This window comes from Cetorhinus maximus, chromosome 18, assembly GCF_964194155.1.
Source record: "Cetorhinus maximus chromosome 18, sCetMax3.hap1.1, whole genome shotgun sequence".
Lineage (NCBI taxonomy): Eukaryota > Metazoa > Chordata > Chondrichthyes > Lamniformes > Cetorhinidae > Cetorhinus > Cetorhinus maximus.
In genome coordinates, this window is record NC_135896.1 from 71237892 (window position 1) to 71254772 (window position 16881).

Sequence of the window (16881 nt, forward strand, 5' to 3'; positions counted from 1 at the left end):
TACTGAGACTAGATCTAGAATCCCTCATGCTGTCTTATGGGTCAGTAATGTAAACTGGGTCTTAAGTGCTTGTGATTTCAGTGCATGCTGCCTTTAACAATTGAGTCATCAGAGAAGTGCTTTCCAAACTTCTTTTAGAATATTGCCTCAAGCACTTTTTATTTCTCTAATTTTGATACAAGTTACTGATATTTTTGTCTGTTGCTCTTGTGCTCATACATTGTAGCTTCAAACGACTTGAGCATGCAACAGCCTTATTATTTACCTGTCGTAATGAATCACCAATTGTAACATCTGCCATTGTGTGTTTTCTCATCAGAAGAAATGGTTTGTCTTTTGTAGTTGCTTGATATTAGATTATATTTGTGCTTTGGAGCCTCCAGTACTAAAAGTTTTTTTTTCCACAGTGTCTATCCAAATCTGCTTTAAAAAAAACTCCAACATTGTATAAAACCCCAGCACTGTCTATAAATTGTTAGTTGGCTATTGTGCTGCAGTACATTGGAATAATATGTATTGTGAAAGTGCTTCTGAACATGTCTTTATGTTCAGTTAAGTATTTTAATGGATGTTGCTGCAGGATGAAGCAAATTTGCCACTTTATCCCAATGCGAACTTGTAAAATATTTCACAAATCAGACATTCGTGTGTGATCAATTTTATGGTGAAATTGAAAATTGTAATGCATTTGCAGAATACTGAAAATGTACAGCATAAGAAATAGGAACAGGAGTAAAGTATATAGCCCCTTGAACCTGCTCCACCATTCAGTATGATCACGGCTGATCTTTTCCCTGTACTTTCCTGCTCACTTCCCGTATCCTTAGATTCCCTGAAATATCAAAAATCTATCGATTTAGAGGAGATTTGGTAGAGGTGTTTAAAATCATGAATGGTTTAAAATCATGAATGGTTTAGTCAATTAAATAAGGAGTGACTCCAATGACTGAAGGGTTGATAACCACAGGGCACAGACTTTAAGATGATTGGCAAAAGAGCCAGACGTATCATGAGGAAAATCCTTTTTATGCCACAAGTGGTTAGGATAGTGCTTCAGGGTGGTGGAAACAAATTTAATAATAACAGAGTTACCCTTTGAAGGAGCCAACATAGACTCAGTAGGCTGAATGGTCTCCTTCTGAGATTTCAGTCTTGAATATACTGAATGATGGCGCATCCACAACTCACTGGGTCACAACCCTCTGAGTGAAGAAATTTCTCCTCATCTCATTCTTGGTTCCTTATCCTGAATCTATACTGCCGTATTCTAGATTCCCCAGCCAGGGAAGGCAACCTCTCAGTGTATAGCCTGTTAGAATCTTGTATGTTTCAATGAGATTACCTCTCATTCTTCCAATTTACTTAGCTCCTCATCATAGGACAAAACTCTCGTCTAATGAACCTTTGCTGTACCGCCTCCACTGTAAGTATATTCCACCTCAGAAATAGAGACCAAAACTGCGCAGCAGGTGTGGTCACTAAAGCCCTATACAATAGTCACATGATTTCCTTATTCTTTATGTAAATTCTCTTGCAATAAAGACCAACATGCCATTTTCCTTCCTAATTACTTGCTGCACCTGCATACTAACTTTTTGTTTTCTTTGTACAAGTACACCCAAGTCCTCTGAATATCAACACTTAGAGTTTCACGTCTTTTAATAAATATTCTTTTTTATTGCTATCAAAGTGAATAACCTTGTACATGATACCTCTTTTTTCACCTTGTTGCCCTCTTAACCTGTCAATTTAGTTTTGCAGCCTTTGTGCCCTCCTCACAGTTTACATTCTCACCTGGTATTTTATTATCAGTGTACTTGTACACGTTATTTTAATAAAAATAAAATACTGCAGATGCTGGAAATATGAAATAAAAACAGAAAATGCTGGGTCAGCAGGTCTGAAGAAGAGTTTAACAGACTCGAAACATTAACCCTGTTTCTCTCTCTGCGGATGCGACAAACCTGAGTTTTCCAGCATTTTCTGTTTTTATTTTGGATACATTGCTCTCTGTCTTGTTATCAAGTCATTAATATGGACTGTTAATAGCTAAGGCACCAATCCTTGTGGTACTCCACCAGTTATAGTCTGCCAACTTGGAAATGACTCATTTATCCCTACACTCTGGTTCTTGTCCATTAACCAATCCCCCATCCATTGTAATATTACCCCCAGCTCCATAAGCCCTTACCTGTGCATTTTGACCAGAAACTGAACTGGACCAGCCATATAAATACTATGGCTACAAGAGCAAGCCAGAGGCTGGGAATTCTGTGGAGAGTGACTCACCTCCTAACTCCCAAAAGCCTATGCACCATCTACAAGGCATAAGTTAGCAAGTCAGGAGTGTGATGGAATACTTTCCATTTCCCTGGTTGAGTGCAGCTCCAACAACACTCAAGAAGCTCGACAAAGCAGCCCACTTGATTGGTACCCCATCCACCATCTCCAATATCCACTCCCTCCATCACTGATGCACAGTAGTAGCAGTGTGTACCACCTACAAGATGTATTGCAGCAATTCACCAAAGCTCTTCGACAGCACCTTCCAAACCTGCGACCTCTACCATCTAGAAGGACAAGGGCAGCAGACAGATGGGAGCACCACCATGTGCAAGTTCCCCTCTGTTGTAATTATGGTTTTATTTAGTATGTAATGTACCTTTAAGAATAATACTGGTTTGGCAACATTATATGATCTTTAGTAACCAATAGCAAAGTAGCACGGGCTACCTCAGCAGTCAGTGTAGAGATAGAGTTGGAGTTGAAAGCACACTTGTAGTTGCTGCTGAATATATTGTAAATAAACTTAAAAGCTTCCACCCAAGAAGTGCCTGCTGATCAACTCTATATTTAATAGTACAACTCGGCCACCCTATAACACCCTCCAAGCCACACACCATCCTGACTTGGAACTATATGGCAGTTCCCTCACTTTCGCAGGGTCAAAATCCTGGAGCTCCCTCCCAAACAGCACTGTGGGTTAACCAACACCACATGGACTGCAGCAGTTCAAGAACATGGCTCACCACCACCTTCTCAGGAGCAATTAGGGACGGTCAATAAAAAGACTGGCCGAGCCAGCAACACCCACATCCCGTGAAAGAATAAAAAAACCTTTTGTGAGGAAGCTTATCAAATGCCTTTTGGAAATCCAAGTATATACATATACTGGCTTCCATTATCTATTTGTTACACTCTTTAAAAACTCTAAAGAATAAATTTGTCAAACACAATTTCTCTTGTGAGGCATGGCAGAGCCATGCTGAGTCTGTCTGATCACAGTATGATCTTCCAAATGTATTGTTAAGACTTCCTTAATAATGGATCCCAGCATTTTCCTAACAACTGATGTCAGGTTAAGGAGTCTGTATTTCTCTGTTTTCTGAGTGTTAAATTTACTAATTTCCAATATGCTGAGACCATTCAAAAATCTAGAAAATTTCAGAAAATCATAACCAGTGCATCAACTATCTCAGTAGCTCCCTCTTTTAGAACCCTGGGATGTAGGCCATCAGGTCCTGGAGATTTGTCAGCGTTTAGCCCCTTTTTAAGTTTCTCCAGTAGCATTTCCTCTGCTGATATCAATTACTTTAAGCTGCTCACTCTTATTAGCCTCCATGGTTACCCTCTATATGTAATTTACATTTTCTACTATGAAACTCTTTCGAGTTATCAACAGTCACAGATTGCAACTCTTTCGAGTACAATCTCAGTTCTTGGTTTCCGGGAGTGGGACATGAACCCACAACCCTCTGATTCAAAGGCGAGGGTGCTATGAACTGAGCCATCTACTATGAAGACGGACACAATATATTTGTTCACTGTCTTTGCCATTTCCTCATTTATCATAATGATTTCTCCTGTCTTTGCCTCTAAGAACCCAAGGTTTGTTTTAGCTACTCTCCTTTTCATATACTTGCATGCTGACCCTCAGTGACATTATCTGAAAGCACAGAGTTAATTTTCACATGTACATGTACTGCCCTACCATTGCTAAATTATCAGACTGCTTATCCAACATCTGGATGAGCACAAATTTCCTCCAACTAAATATTGGGAAGATTGAAGCTATAGTTTTGGACCCTGCTCCAAACTTTATTCCCTAGCTACTGATCCCATTCTGCTTCCTGGCAACAGTCTGAGACTGAACCTGCCTGTTTGCAACCTTGGTGTCATATTTGACCTTGAGATGTGCTTCTAAGCCCGTATTGCGCCATGACTAAGACCACCTATTTTCACCTCTAACATCACCTGACTTTGCCCCACCTCTGCTAATCTGCTCTTGAAACCCTCCTCCATGTCTTCATTACTTCTAGATTTGATTGTTCTAACTCACTCCAGGCTGTTCTCCCACATTCTGCAAACTGGAGGTCTTCCAAAACTCTGCTGCCAGTGTCTTTACTCACACCAGGATTTACATTGGCTCCCAGTCAAGCCACACTTGATTTTAAAATTATAATTGTTGTTTTCAAATCCTTCCATGGCCTCGCCCCTCCCTATCTCTGTATTGACCTCCAGCCCCACGCACCTCCCAGATATCTGCACCCATCTAATTCTGGACTCTTGTGCATTCTTAATTTTAATTACTCCTCCATTGGTGGCTGTGCCTTCAGTTTCCGAGGCCCTAATCTGGAATTCCCTCCCTATACCTCTCCACCTTGCAATCTTGTTTTCCTCCTTTAGGACACTGTTTAAAACTTACATGTTTGACCAAGCTTTTGATCATCTGATCTAATTCTACCTTATATGGCTCGGTGTCATATTTTGTTTAATAATGCCCTGTAAAGCACTTTGCGATGTTTTATTATTTTAAAGGTACCCTACAAATATTTCTTACAAAAGCTCTGACAATTTATTTTAATATATATTGCTAGTTTACTCTCTTTATCACATTTTTGGTCTCCCTTTGCTGATATAGCACCTTGTTTCTCTTGTCCTCTGTTAAAAGGTGCTATATCAATGCAAGAGCTTGTTTTGGAATAATTCATAGGCTTGGAAAATGGGAAAAGATTGAAATTTCTAGTTTCCATTGAGACTCTGCTTCAAAAACACAAATTTTAAATAGAAATGGAGTACCCTTCTTTGCCTTTTCATATTCCACATACTCCAGAAAACATCAGTAACTTCTCCAACATGCTCAGGTCGACATTCTGTCATCAATTTGTTATTTTATGTGTATTATAATATTTGCGAAAACTGGTATCACTTCCGCTTCGGCAATACTCAATGCTATGGGAATACTGAGCACACTGGAATGAAACAATACCATTGTGACACTGCTTTTCATAATATGTTCTATTTGGTTAAAAATGGGGAAACTTAAATAATTAATTGCAGTAAGGTACAGGTGCCGAGAATGTAAATAGTTACATTACACCATCTCTGTTAGGTAAAGACCGCCCACAGTGTGACTGATGAAAACTATGATTTTGGTGAAACAGATTATCAACAGAATGAATACTTTCAGTTATTTAAAATTTACCTGTCACTATCTTCTAACTTCATCTTTTTGGAATTGGGCAAGTGATTTGGAAAAAAAAATCATCAGTAACAGTAGGATAGTTTATAGATTGGCGCTGGTTTCAATGCAGTACCTAGTGATGAATTGGGAAAACGGTATGAAGAATGACAACCGTGCTGAGTTGGATTGTCAGTGACATTTAAAATCCTGGCATCTCCTGATGCCTTGAAACACCTGTGAATTTAAAGTAGCAAGAAGGGGACTGAGTGCATGCTAATAAATATGGAGTTAAAAAAAATCTAATTTTGATGACCGTAACATCATTTTATGCATCATTATGTAGGTGTTATTCTTCCTGCTTCCCACCTCTTTACCTTGCAAAGAGCTTCACTGCTGGCATCGATCCTCCAATAACTTGCCAAAGTTGTTATTCTTAGCCCTTGCCAATGCTTATGCATTAACAGGAGGCCAATCAACTCTTGAATCATCATAACTAAACCCAACCCTATGCACGCTCAAAGTTCACACCCATGGTTTTCATCATGGGTCAGCATAATGATAAGGAGCAGATGGATGCACCACAGCTATTGAGCTCGAGTCCATGGTTGGCTAATTCCACAGATAGGGGAGAATGTTGGCCCATTTGACTTTTAACAATGAACCAGCCAAGGAGTTTGTGGTGATTTTATCTTAAATTTGCTGGAATCTAGTTGGAATGTATTGGAGGTTGATCTGAACTTTGACTTATATTTTCCTTTTCCAGTACTTAGGCCACGTGGAGGTAGACGAATCTCGAGGGATGCACATCTGTGAGGAAGCTGTAAAGAGACTGAAATCTGTATGTATATGCATGTTTCAAAAAGCATAACTCTTTAAAAATACACATTGAACTTCAGTGCTGACATGATGTTGCTTTACAATCCAAAGCAAGGAACAAACTAAAGTAGATATTCTAAATTGGAAGAGGACTAACTTCAGTGGGATGAGAGGGGATCAAGCCAAGGAAAATGGAATCAGAGTTAGACAGGAAAAACTGTAACGCAACAATGAGTGATTTTTTAAGGAAGAACTGTTTCGGGTATAGGCTGGGTACATTAGAAGGGCAAAAGGTAGGGAAACTAAAGCCGGGGTGCTTGGATGGTGAGGGTGTAGAGAATATGATTAAACAAAAAAGTGTGTGTAGGATGCATTTCAAATGAATTTTTGGAATGAGAACCAGGCCAAATACAATAAGTTGAGAGGAGAAGTGAAGAGGAAAATATGACTGGCAAAGACAGGATCTGGGAATAGAATGGTAGGGGAGATGGTAGCAATGTCACTGGACTAGTAATCTAGAGGCCCAAGCTAATGGTCTGGGGACACGGGTTCAAATCCCACTGCAGCAGCTGGTGGAATTTAAATTCAATTGATAAACCTGGAATATAAAGTTAGTTTCAGTAATGATGGCCATGGCAACTAGAGTTCCTTATTAAGGAAGAAATAACAGGACATTTAGAAAAGCTTAATGCAATCAAACAGAGTCGACATGGCTTTGTGAAAGGGAAATCATGTTTGACAAATTTGCTAGAGTTCTTTGAGGATATAACAAACAGAGTTGATAAAGGGGAACCGGTAGATGTAGCGTATTTGGATTTCCAGAAAGCGTTTGATAAGGTGCCACATAAAAGGTTATTGCACAACATAGGAGCTCACGGTATTGGGGGTAATATATTCGCTTGGATTGAGGATTGGTTAACACACACGAGAGAGAGTCTGTATTATTGGCTTTTTTCAGGTTGGAAAGACGTAACTAGTGGAATGTCACAAGGATCAATCCTAGGGCCTCAGTTATTTACCATCTATATTAATGGCTTGGAGGAGGGGGCAGAGTGTAATGTATCCAATTTTGCTGACGATACAAAAATAGGTGGGAGGGCATGTTGTTATGAGGGCATAAGGAATCTGCAAGGGGATTTAGATAGGTTGAGTGATTGGGCAAAAAGTTGGCAGGTGGAGTTTAATGCAGGGAAGTGTGAGGCCATGTACTTTGGTAGGAAGAATCAAAAGGCAGACTATTATTTAATGGAGAGAGACTCCAAAATAGTGCAGCACGGAGGGATCTGGGTGTTCTTGTGCATGAAACACAAAAAGTTAGCAAGTAATTAAGAAGGCAAATGGAATTTTGGCCCGTATTGCTAGGGAGTTGGAGTTTAAAAATAAGGAAGTCGTGTTACAACTGTACAGGGTGTTGGTAAGGCCACACCTGGAGCAATGTGTACAATTTTGGTCCCCGTATTTAAGAAAGGATACACTGGCATTGGAGGCAGTTCAAAAGAGATTCACTAGGCTGATTCCTGGGATGAAGGAGTTGATTTTTCAAGAACGGCTAAACAGGTTAGGCCTTTATTCATTAGAGTTTAGAAGAATGACCGGTGATCTTATTGAAATGTACAAGGTTCTATGGCGGGGGGCTCCACAGGGTAGATGTTGAGAAGATGTTTCCACTAGTGGGGGAATCTCAAACTAGAGGACATAGCTACAGAATAAGGGGACACTCATTTAAAACTGAGAAGTGAAGGAATTTCTTCTCTGAGGGGAGTAAATGTCTGGAATTATCTACCCCAGAGAGTTGTGGAGGCTAGATCACTGAAAGTATTTAAAGAGGAGGTAGATTGATTTTTGAAATATTGGGGAGTTGAGGGCTATGAGGAGATGGCACGAAAGAGGAGTTGAGGTTTGGGGCAGATCAGCCAGGGTCTTATTGAATGGTGGGACAGGGTTGAGGGGCTGAATGGCCTACTCCTGATTCTATTTCTTATGTTGTTCTTATCATCGATTGTTGTAAAACCCATCTGGTTCACTAATGTCCTTTAAGGAAGGAAATCTACCGCTCTTACCTGGTCTTGCCTACAAGTGATTCCAGACCCACAGCAATGTGGTTGATTCTTAACTGCCCTGTGCAGTAGTGAGCAAGCCACTCAGTTCAAGGGCAATTAGGAATGGGCAACAAATGCTGTCCTTACCAGCGATGCCCACATGAAAAAAAAAGTTAACGCAAAAGGTAACCCAAAAATTTTCTACTGGCGTGTAAATAGAGGAAGTGGGTAAGTGGTGGGGCGGGAGAAGGAGGGTGGTGTATACTTTGAGGTGCAGGTCCTCAATGACAATTTTATTGTATATGCTCACAAAATACCTGTAGAAACAGGAATGATGGAGCTAATGGATGGGGTGAAACAGGTGCACTGGAAAGGCTGCCAGACTTAGAGTGGATAAATCACCTGCCCAGATGGCTTTTTTAAAATTCATCCATGGGATGGAGGCATTGCTGGCTTGGCCAACATTTATTGCCCATCCCTAATGGGATGTTCAGAGGGCATTTTAAGAGTCAAATTGCTGTTGGTCTGGGGTTGCGTGTAGGCCTGACCAAAATTTCCTTCCCTAAAGGGTTTCATTGTCACCATCAGACTTTTAATTCCAGATTTTTATTGGCTTCAAATTTCACCATTTGCCGTAGTGGGATTCAAACCTGGGTCCCCAGAGAATTACCCTGGGTCTCTAGAGTGTTAGCCCAGTGATAATACCGCTATACCACCACCTCCCCTTCCATCTCCAGTTGCTCAGGGAAGTGGGGTTTGAGATAACTGAAGGGCTTGCTATAATCTTCCAATCTTCCCTCTGTAGCAAGAGGTGGCACAGGTTCGGAGAGAGGCAAGTGCTCAAAAACGAGTGTAAGGGCATTCCTAGTAACTACAGGCCAATCAGTTTAACATAGTGGTGGGTAAGATTTTGAAGCATTAATCAGGGGAAAAAATTAACAGGCACTTGGAGAGTATTGAGTTAATTAGGGAGAGGCAACACAGATTTGTAAAAGACAGATCATGCCTGACTAATCTAATTGCATTTTTTGATGAAGTAACAAGAGAAGCTTGATGAAGGGAATGTAGTGGATTTTGTATATATGGATTTTAAGAAAGCATTTGACAAAGTATTACATAAAAGGATAGTTAACAGAATTGAGACTCGTGGAATAGGAGAGTCACTGTCAGGTTCGATTTTTTTTTAAAAAGAATTAGCTTAAGGACAGAGCACATCAAACCGTGGTAAATGGTTGGTTTGCAGACTGGAGGATGGTAGACAATGAATCATCATTGTCTACCATTCCCCAAAGGTCAGTGCAAACACTACTGCTTTTTTTGGATATATGAATGACTTAGATATTGGAATACAGAGTAAAATTTCAAAATTTGCTGGTGATACTGAACTTGGAGGTGTGGCAAACACTTAGGATGATAGATAGATACATAGAAACTAGGAGCAGGAGTAGGCCATTCGACCCTTCGAGCCTGCTCTGCCATTCAATATGATCATGGCTGGTCCTCTGTCTCAATGCCATATTCTCACTTTCTCTCCATACCCCTTGATGCCCCTAATATTCAAACATTTATCAATTTCTTTATTGAATATACTCAATGACCTGGCCTCCACAGCTTTCTGTGGTAGAGAATTCCACAGGTTGACCACCCTCTGGGCAGAATTTTCTGCCTGTCGGGCGGGTGGGCCCGACCAAATCTCCGACAAGCGGGGAGGCAATCCCCGCTGGAGAAGCGGGCCACACCGCCATTTTACGTGGGAGGGCCAACTAAGGTCCACCCAGCGTGACATCCGATGGGAAATGCTATGCGCTTCCTGTGCGGGCAGGGGGATTCCCCAAAAGCGAGAATGCGCTCTTTCGCGCATGCACACGAACGAGCGCACATCTCCCTGAGGCAAAGTGCAGCCTCAGGGAGATTGCTTCCACTTTGAGAAAGATTAAAAATAGAGAAAAAAATATTCCTTAACATGTCCCCCTCATGTGACAATGTCACATGAGATGGGACATGTTCATAATTTACACTATAACTTTATTAAACTTGTTAAAACCCTGCATGAAACCTCATCCTGCCGGTGGATGAGGTTTCATGTTTTTTTCTATTTACCGCCGGGGCTCCTGGCCTGCCCGCCAACCTTAAGGTTGGATGGGCAGCTCCTTTAATTGTTTAAATAATCCTGTCAATGGTCTCAATTGGCCATTGACAGGTCAGCAGGCCCGCAGCTAATTTTGCTGCGTCCCCGCCTCCCTGAAAATTTAAATGGGACGGGGTGACGTCGGGGGTTCCGCCCGACGTCATCCCGCGTCATTTTACACGTCGGTGAGCGGGCCTCACCCCCTGCTCGCCGACTGCAAAAGTCTGCCCTCTGAGTGAAGAAATTTTTCCTCGTCTCAGTCCTAAATGGCTTGCCCTGTTTCCTGAGATGTGGCCTCTGGTTCTAGAATCCCTAGTCAGGGAAAACACCCTCCTTGCATCTAGTCTGTCTAGCCCTGTTAGAATTGTATACGTTTCAGTCAGATCCCCTCGATACCAATCAACTACAATAGGACATAGACTACCAGAAGGGCAGACAAGTAGCAGTTAGAATTTAATATAGAGAAATTGAGGTGAGGCAGAAGGAATAGTGGAAGGCAGTATAGACTTAATGACGCAGTTCTAAAGAGTGTGCAGGACCAGAGGGACCCAGGGGTTCATGTGCATAGATCTTTGAAGGAGCGATTAGCAAAGCGTGTGGAATCTTTAGCTTCATAAATAGAGACATTGAGTACAAAAGCAGGGAAGTTATGCTGAATCTTTATAGAGCTCTGATTCGGCAACAACTGGAGTGTTGCGTCCACACTTTAGAAAGGATGTGAAAGTCCTTGAGATAGTGCAGTGGAAATTTACCAGAATGGTTCCAAGGGTGGGACAATTTAGCTGCCAAGTTAGGTTGGTGAAGCTGGGAATGTTCTCATTGGAGCAAAGCAAATTGAAGGGAGATTTGATGGAGGTGTACAAGATTGTGACAGGTTTAGAAGGTAGGCAAAGAAAAGATGCTCCCATTAGCTAATGGCACAAGGATTCCGGGTACACAGATTTGAGGCTGTAGGCAGGTGATACAGGGGGAATGTGAGGAAGAACTGTTTTACGCAGCGAGTGGTAATGACCTGGAATTTGCTGCTTGTGAGGGTGATGGAAGTGGCGATGATCAGTGATTTCAGAAGGAAATTGGATGGGCACTTGAGGGTAATAAACTTGCAGGGCTACAGGAATAGAGCGGTGGAATAGGACTGATTGTATTGCTCTACTGAAAGCCAGCATGAGTTTGATGGGCTGAATGGCCTCATTCAATGCCATCTTGACTCTATAACTACTGTTCTTTTGCAGTGTTGCTGCCCTAGCTTGTTGCCATGCTTAATGATCTTTAAACTTTGTCTTTTGTCTATGAAATACGTGAAATAGTTGAACTTTTCTTGATATTGCCACTGCATGGTTGAGCACTTAATGTGCCGTGTTGTGTGTGTTACATAGTGGGTCTGTGTCAGTGATTTTTGTTCTCTTCTAACCCTTTTTCTCCCCCTTCCCCCACCTCTAACCTAAGAAGGTGTTCCTGTTCTTGCAGAGGCTGGAAACTGTCTGCCAAAAATTCAAGTGCCCCTTTGGCAGCTGTGTTCCAGGTTGTCAGTTTAGAACATGATTGGCAAAGATCTGGGAGCATAATACTGGCTTCCTCAGCCAGATGCATCATCTGCCAGGTCCCAGGAAGATTAGTGAGAATTTGAATACATTGCTTACGTGTCTTGAAGATACCACTGATTTAGGAAGGGACTGATGGTTTGTCTTCAGTGTTATTTTGAATATGTGCATTTTATACTGTGACAAGGTATGATGTGAAACTTTATGTACATGGAAAACATGATATGTTATGTAACATGCAGCATGCATAGATATTGAATTATAACGATGAGTAGAGCCTCATTGTTCCTGTTTAAAATGTGTACAAGCTACAATCATACCAATTCATAAACACTGCCTAAACATCCTGAAGGTGTTTGTAAGTTTGGTGTGAATTATACTGAGATGTTTCTGTATGCTGGTTTGAAAAACTTTTTTTTTTAAATGACACTTGGTAATTTTCTCCATTCCTTGGGTACACCATGTCAAGCTCAGCTAATACTTCACATGAGCTGTAAGGCCTAAGTCAGCAATTCAGCTAGCAGCAGAATGCCAAATTGTTTATAATCTAAACAGCTTTGTATCATTTTTTAAAATCGCCGTCAACTTCAGATCTCTCAATGTTAGATGAGTGATGATGTGCTGTGCACTGGTTGATTTGCAGAATGTACATTTTTGGCACAGGTGCTTTACTTAGTGATATGTTATACTCGGGAGGAGCACATTTCTAATCTGTGCATTCAGACGGAGAACTGCAGATGACATGGATAAAGGAGTAGAGTATTATATATCCAAATTTGGAGTTGATACCAAGTTAGAAGACACATTGTGTTGTGTAGATGGAAACAGGAAATTACCAAGGAACATATGGACTAAATGAATAGGCAAGACAACAGTAGATTGAGTTTAACATTGAGAAATATAATAATATTCACTTTGGATACAAGAGAATCAAATCAGAATAATTACAAAAGCTGGAGAACAGAGTGATTTAAGTATCCATATAAAGATATCACTAAAGCTAGTTGACAGATGCATAAAATAATCAAAATCTCTAATGTAATGTTGGCCTTTATCAGAAGGGGACTTAAATACAATTGGGAGGAAGTTTTTTTTTATTTGATCATGTGATGACCGCATCGCCGGCTAGGGCAGCATTGCCCTTCCCTAATTATCTTTGAGAAGGTGGTGGTGAGCTGATTTCTTGAACCGCTGCAATCAGTGTAGTGTAGGTACACCCACAGTGATGTTCGGAAGGGAGTTCCAGGATTTTGACCCAGCGACAGTGAATGAACGGTGATATATTTCCAAGTCAGGATGGTGAGTGGTTTGGAAGGGAACGTCCAGGTGGTGATGTTCCCATGTGTCTGCTGCCCTTGTCCTTCTAGATGGTAGCAGTCACAGGCTTGGAAGGTGCTGTTCAAGGAGGCTTGGTGAGTTCCTGCAGTGCATCCTGTAGCTGCTGCTACTGTGCATCGGTGGTGGAGGGAGTGAATATTTATGGAAGGGGTGCCAATCAAGTGGGCTGCTTTGTCCTGGATGGTGTCAAGCTTCTTGTGTGTTGTTGGAGCTGCATTCATCCAGGAAGTGGAGAGTATTCCATCACACTACTGCTCATGCCTTGTAGATGATGGGCAGGATTTGGTGAATCAGGAGGTGAGTTACTCACCGCAGGATTCCTAGCTTCTGACCTGCTCTTCTAGTCTCAGCATTTACATTGCTAGTCTAGTTCAGTTTCCGGTTGATGGTAACTCCCAGGATGTTGATAGTGGGATATTCAGCAATGGTAATGCCATTGAACGTCAAGGGCTGATGGTTATATTCTCTCCTGTTGGAGATGGTCATTGCCTGGTGCTTGTGTGGCATGAATGTTACTTGTCACTTGTCAGCCCAAGCCTGGACATTGTCCAGGTCTTGCTGCATTTGACCATGGACTGCTTCAGTATCTGAGGAATCGCGAATGGTGCTGAACATTGTGCAATCATTAGCGAACATCCCCATTTATGGCCTGATGATGGAAGGAAGGTCATTGATGAAGCAGCTGAAGATGGTTGGGCCTAGGACACTACCCTGAGGAACTCTGGCAGTAATGTCCTGGAACTGAGATGATTGACCTCCAACGACCACCACAAATCTTCCTTTGTGCTAGGTATGACTCCAACCAACGGAGGGTTTCCCCCCCGATTCCCATTAACTTCAGTTTTGCTAGGGCTTCTTGATGCCATACTCAGTTAAAGCTCTGTACAAAAGAAGTGATACTGTGTTCAGTTCTGGGCACCACACCTCAGGAAGGATATATTTTTCTTGGGAGGAGCTGAAAGGATTATTTTAAGTAGACAGGTCACATAAATTTTCCTTGTATTGCTTCTGAGTTTAGAAATTTGAGGGGTAATCCAATCAAGGTTTTCAAATTGATGAAGGGATTAAATAGGGCAGATACAGAACAACTGTTTCCTCTGGTGAGGGAATTTGGAACAAGAGGATATGACAAATTAGAGTTTAGGCCATTTAGGAGTGAAATCAGGCAATGATTTTTTCATTCAAGGTAGCGAAAACTTCATTTCTCCTGAAAAGACTGTGAATGTGGGGTCAGCTGAAATTTTCAAGACTGAGATTGATAGATTTTTGTTTTGGTATTGGTATCAAGGGATATGGAGCCAAGATGGGTTAATAGGTTTGAGGCACAGGTCAACCATGATCTAACTGAATGGCAGGAAAACCGGCTCAGAGTTGAAAGGCCTACTACTACTTTTATGACGGCACTGCTCCCATTGGAGGTAGGAAAAATATTGGTATCTCTACTGAAGGAAAAAACAGATAAAAATCTCCTCCTCCTCCTTCAGGTACTATGCCCTAAGAGGGCATTTGCGACCATGGACTTCCATTGGATTGGTCCATGATTATGCGTGGCAAAGTACTACAGTGGTTTGCCATTGCCTTCTGCAGTATGGCTGACCAGGAAACTCTCCTGCTCTTCCTGCCTGCCTTCAAGCATATTTGGAAGGGTTTATAGGTTAATCATCAATCTGTTTGGCTGCATTATGAATGCACCTTCCATGGCCACCAAGTCCTGAAGTGGGCCTTGAACCTGGAGCTTCTGCCCAGAGGTAGGGACATTACCACTGCGCTACAAGACCTCCTGATAAACAGCAAAAAACCAAAAATATTATGAATAGTCAGCATAGATTAACAACCTCATTGAATTCTTTCAAGGAGCAGCAGGAAGAGTAGGCAGATGCATGTAACTTACCTAGATTTCTTTACTAAGACACACAATACACTAATGAGCAAGCTTAGAGCATGCAGTCAGGAGACAAGTAACAGATAGTTGCCTGGCTAACTCAAAGACAAAAAGTGAAGAGCAAGGGTAGAAGGGGTCAACTATTGCAAGTTTTAGATGGAGAGTGGGTTCCCACAGAATCAGTACTGGGATCACTATTGTTAACTAATTATAGTCATGATTTAGACTTTAAAACCAAAAATACAATTTTTAATTTGCAGATAACACCGAATTAGGCGCACAATTGTTGATACTGATGGGGACTGCAATAAATTACAGGAAGACATTAATAAATTTTCAGAATGGGCATATAATTGGCAAATCAATTTCAAGGCATATTACATTTTGGTAAGAAAATAAGAACTTGAATGGAGCAAAGGGACCTGGGAATGCAAATACATAAATCACAAAGTTGCAATGTTGGTCAATAAGGCCATTTGAAAAAAACAAAGCAAGCACTCGGGTTTATTTCCAGAAGAATAGAATTGAAAAATAGAGAAGTTGTGCTAAGCTTTTATTGATTGTTGGTTAGACCATAGTTGGGGTACTGTGTACGATTCTGGCCATCGTATTATAATAAGGATATAGAGGCACTATAGAGAGTGCAAAAAAGGTTTCCAAAGCTGATACCCTAACTGTGAGGTTATACCCATCAGGAAAGGATAAACAGGCTGGGACTCTTTCCGAAGGCCGAGGGGTGGCCTAATAAAAGTCTTGAAAATTTTGAAAGGTTTTGATAGGATAGACAGAGGGAGAGAGAAAGAGTGTGTTTCCACTTGTTGGAAAGAGCACAACTAGAGGCCATTAATGTAAGATGGTCACCAAGAAATTAAATAGGGAATTCGGAAGAAATTACTTTGCTCAAAGTGGTGAAAACGTGGAATTCGCTACCACAGAGTGGTTGAAAATACTCTTAAAGGGAGGCTAGATAAAGCCATATGGTGAAGAAGGGAATAAAGGTTTGTGCTGATATTTGGATGAGGAAGGACAGGAGAAGACATAAGTCGAGCATAACAAAGACATGGACTGGTTGGGCTAAATGTTTCTGTGCTGTATCGTCTATGTAATGCCAATGATTGATTAATCAAGGGAAGGTTCTTGATCAGTCTGGTTTCAAAGTCTGCCTCTTAGATAAATCAACTCAATTTAATGTAACGCTGCCCAGCTGAAATTCTGATGTGTCCAAGTAACATGGAATTTGAGCATCCATGGACCCAGGTCATGGTCAGTTGGGGATTGATTAGTACCCTCAGTGCTTTATGTAATATTTTTGCAGTTAATCTGCCATTACAGTATGTGCCAATTGAGAAAATCAAATATAGACTTAATTTATATGGAATGAATTAGATCTGTAATGTGGTTTCAAATATGAGGTCCTGTAATATAGGAAATTGTCCTTACTCCCAAAAGAATAAAAATGTTGAAATTTTCTGCATAATAAACATGTTTCTTGGGAAAAGGTTTTACTATAGAATTAATGGAAGTCTTCCACTCCACAACTATCCATTATGCTATCCAACCATATAAAATATTTTAATTTTGCCTGAACTGTTGTTGTTCAGATTTGACTGCCATTATTACATTATTTAAAATTATAGTACTTTCAGCTTATTTTCACATACAAATTCAGCAGG

The 16881-nt window shown here is 41.1% G+C and overlaps 1 protein-coding gene across 12 annotated transcripts in view; it reads left to right on the forward strand.

Moving 5' to 3' along the window:
• Positions 1 to 16881, forward strand: part of numb (NUMB endocytic adaptor protein) — a 255961-nt gene that overhangs the window by 159886 nt on the left and 79194 nt on the right. For all 12 annotated transcript variants that reach the window (XM_078562884.1, XM_078562881.1, XM_078562880.1 and 9 more), the window contains one exon: positions 6228 to 6302. In XM_078562884.1, the coding sequence (XP_078419010.1) occupies positions 6228 to 6302 (75 nt within the window). The remainder of the gene's footprint in view (positions 1 to 6227; positions 6303 to 16881) is intronic.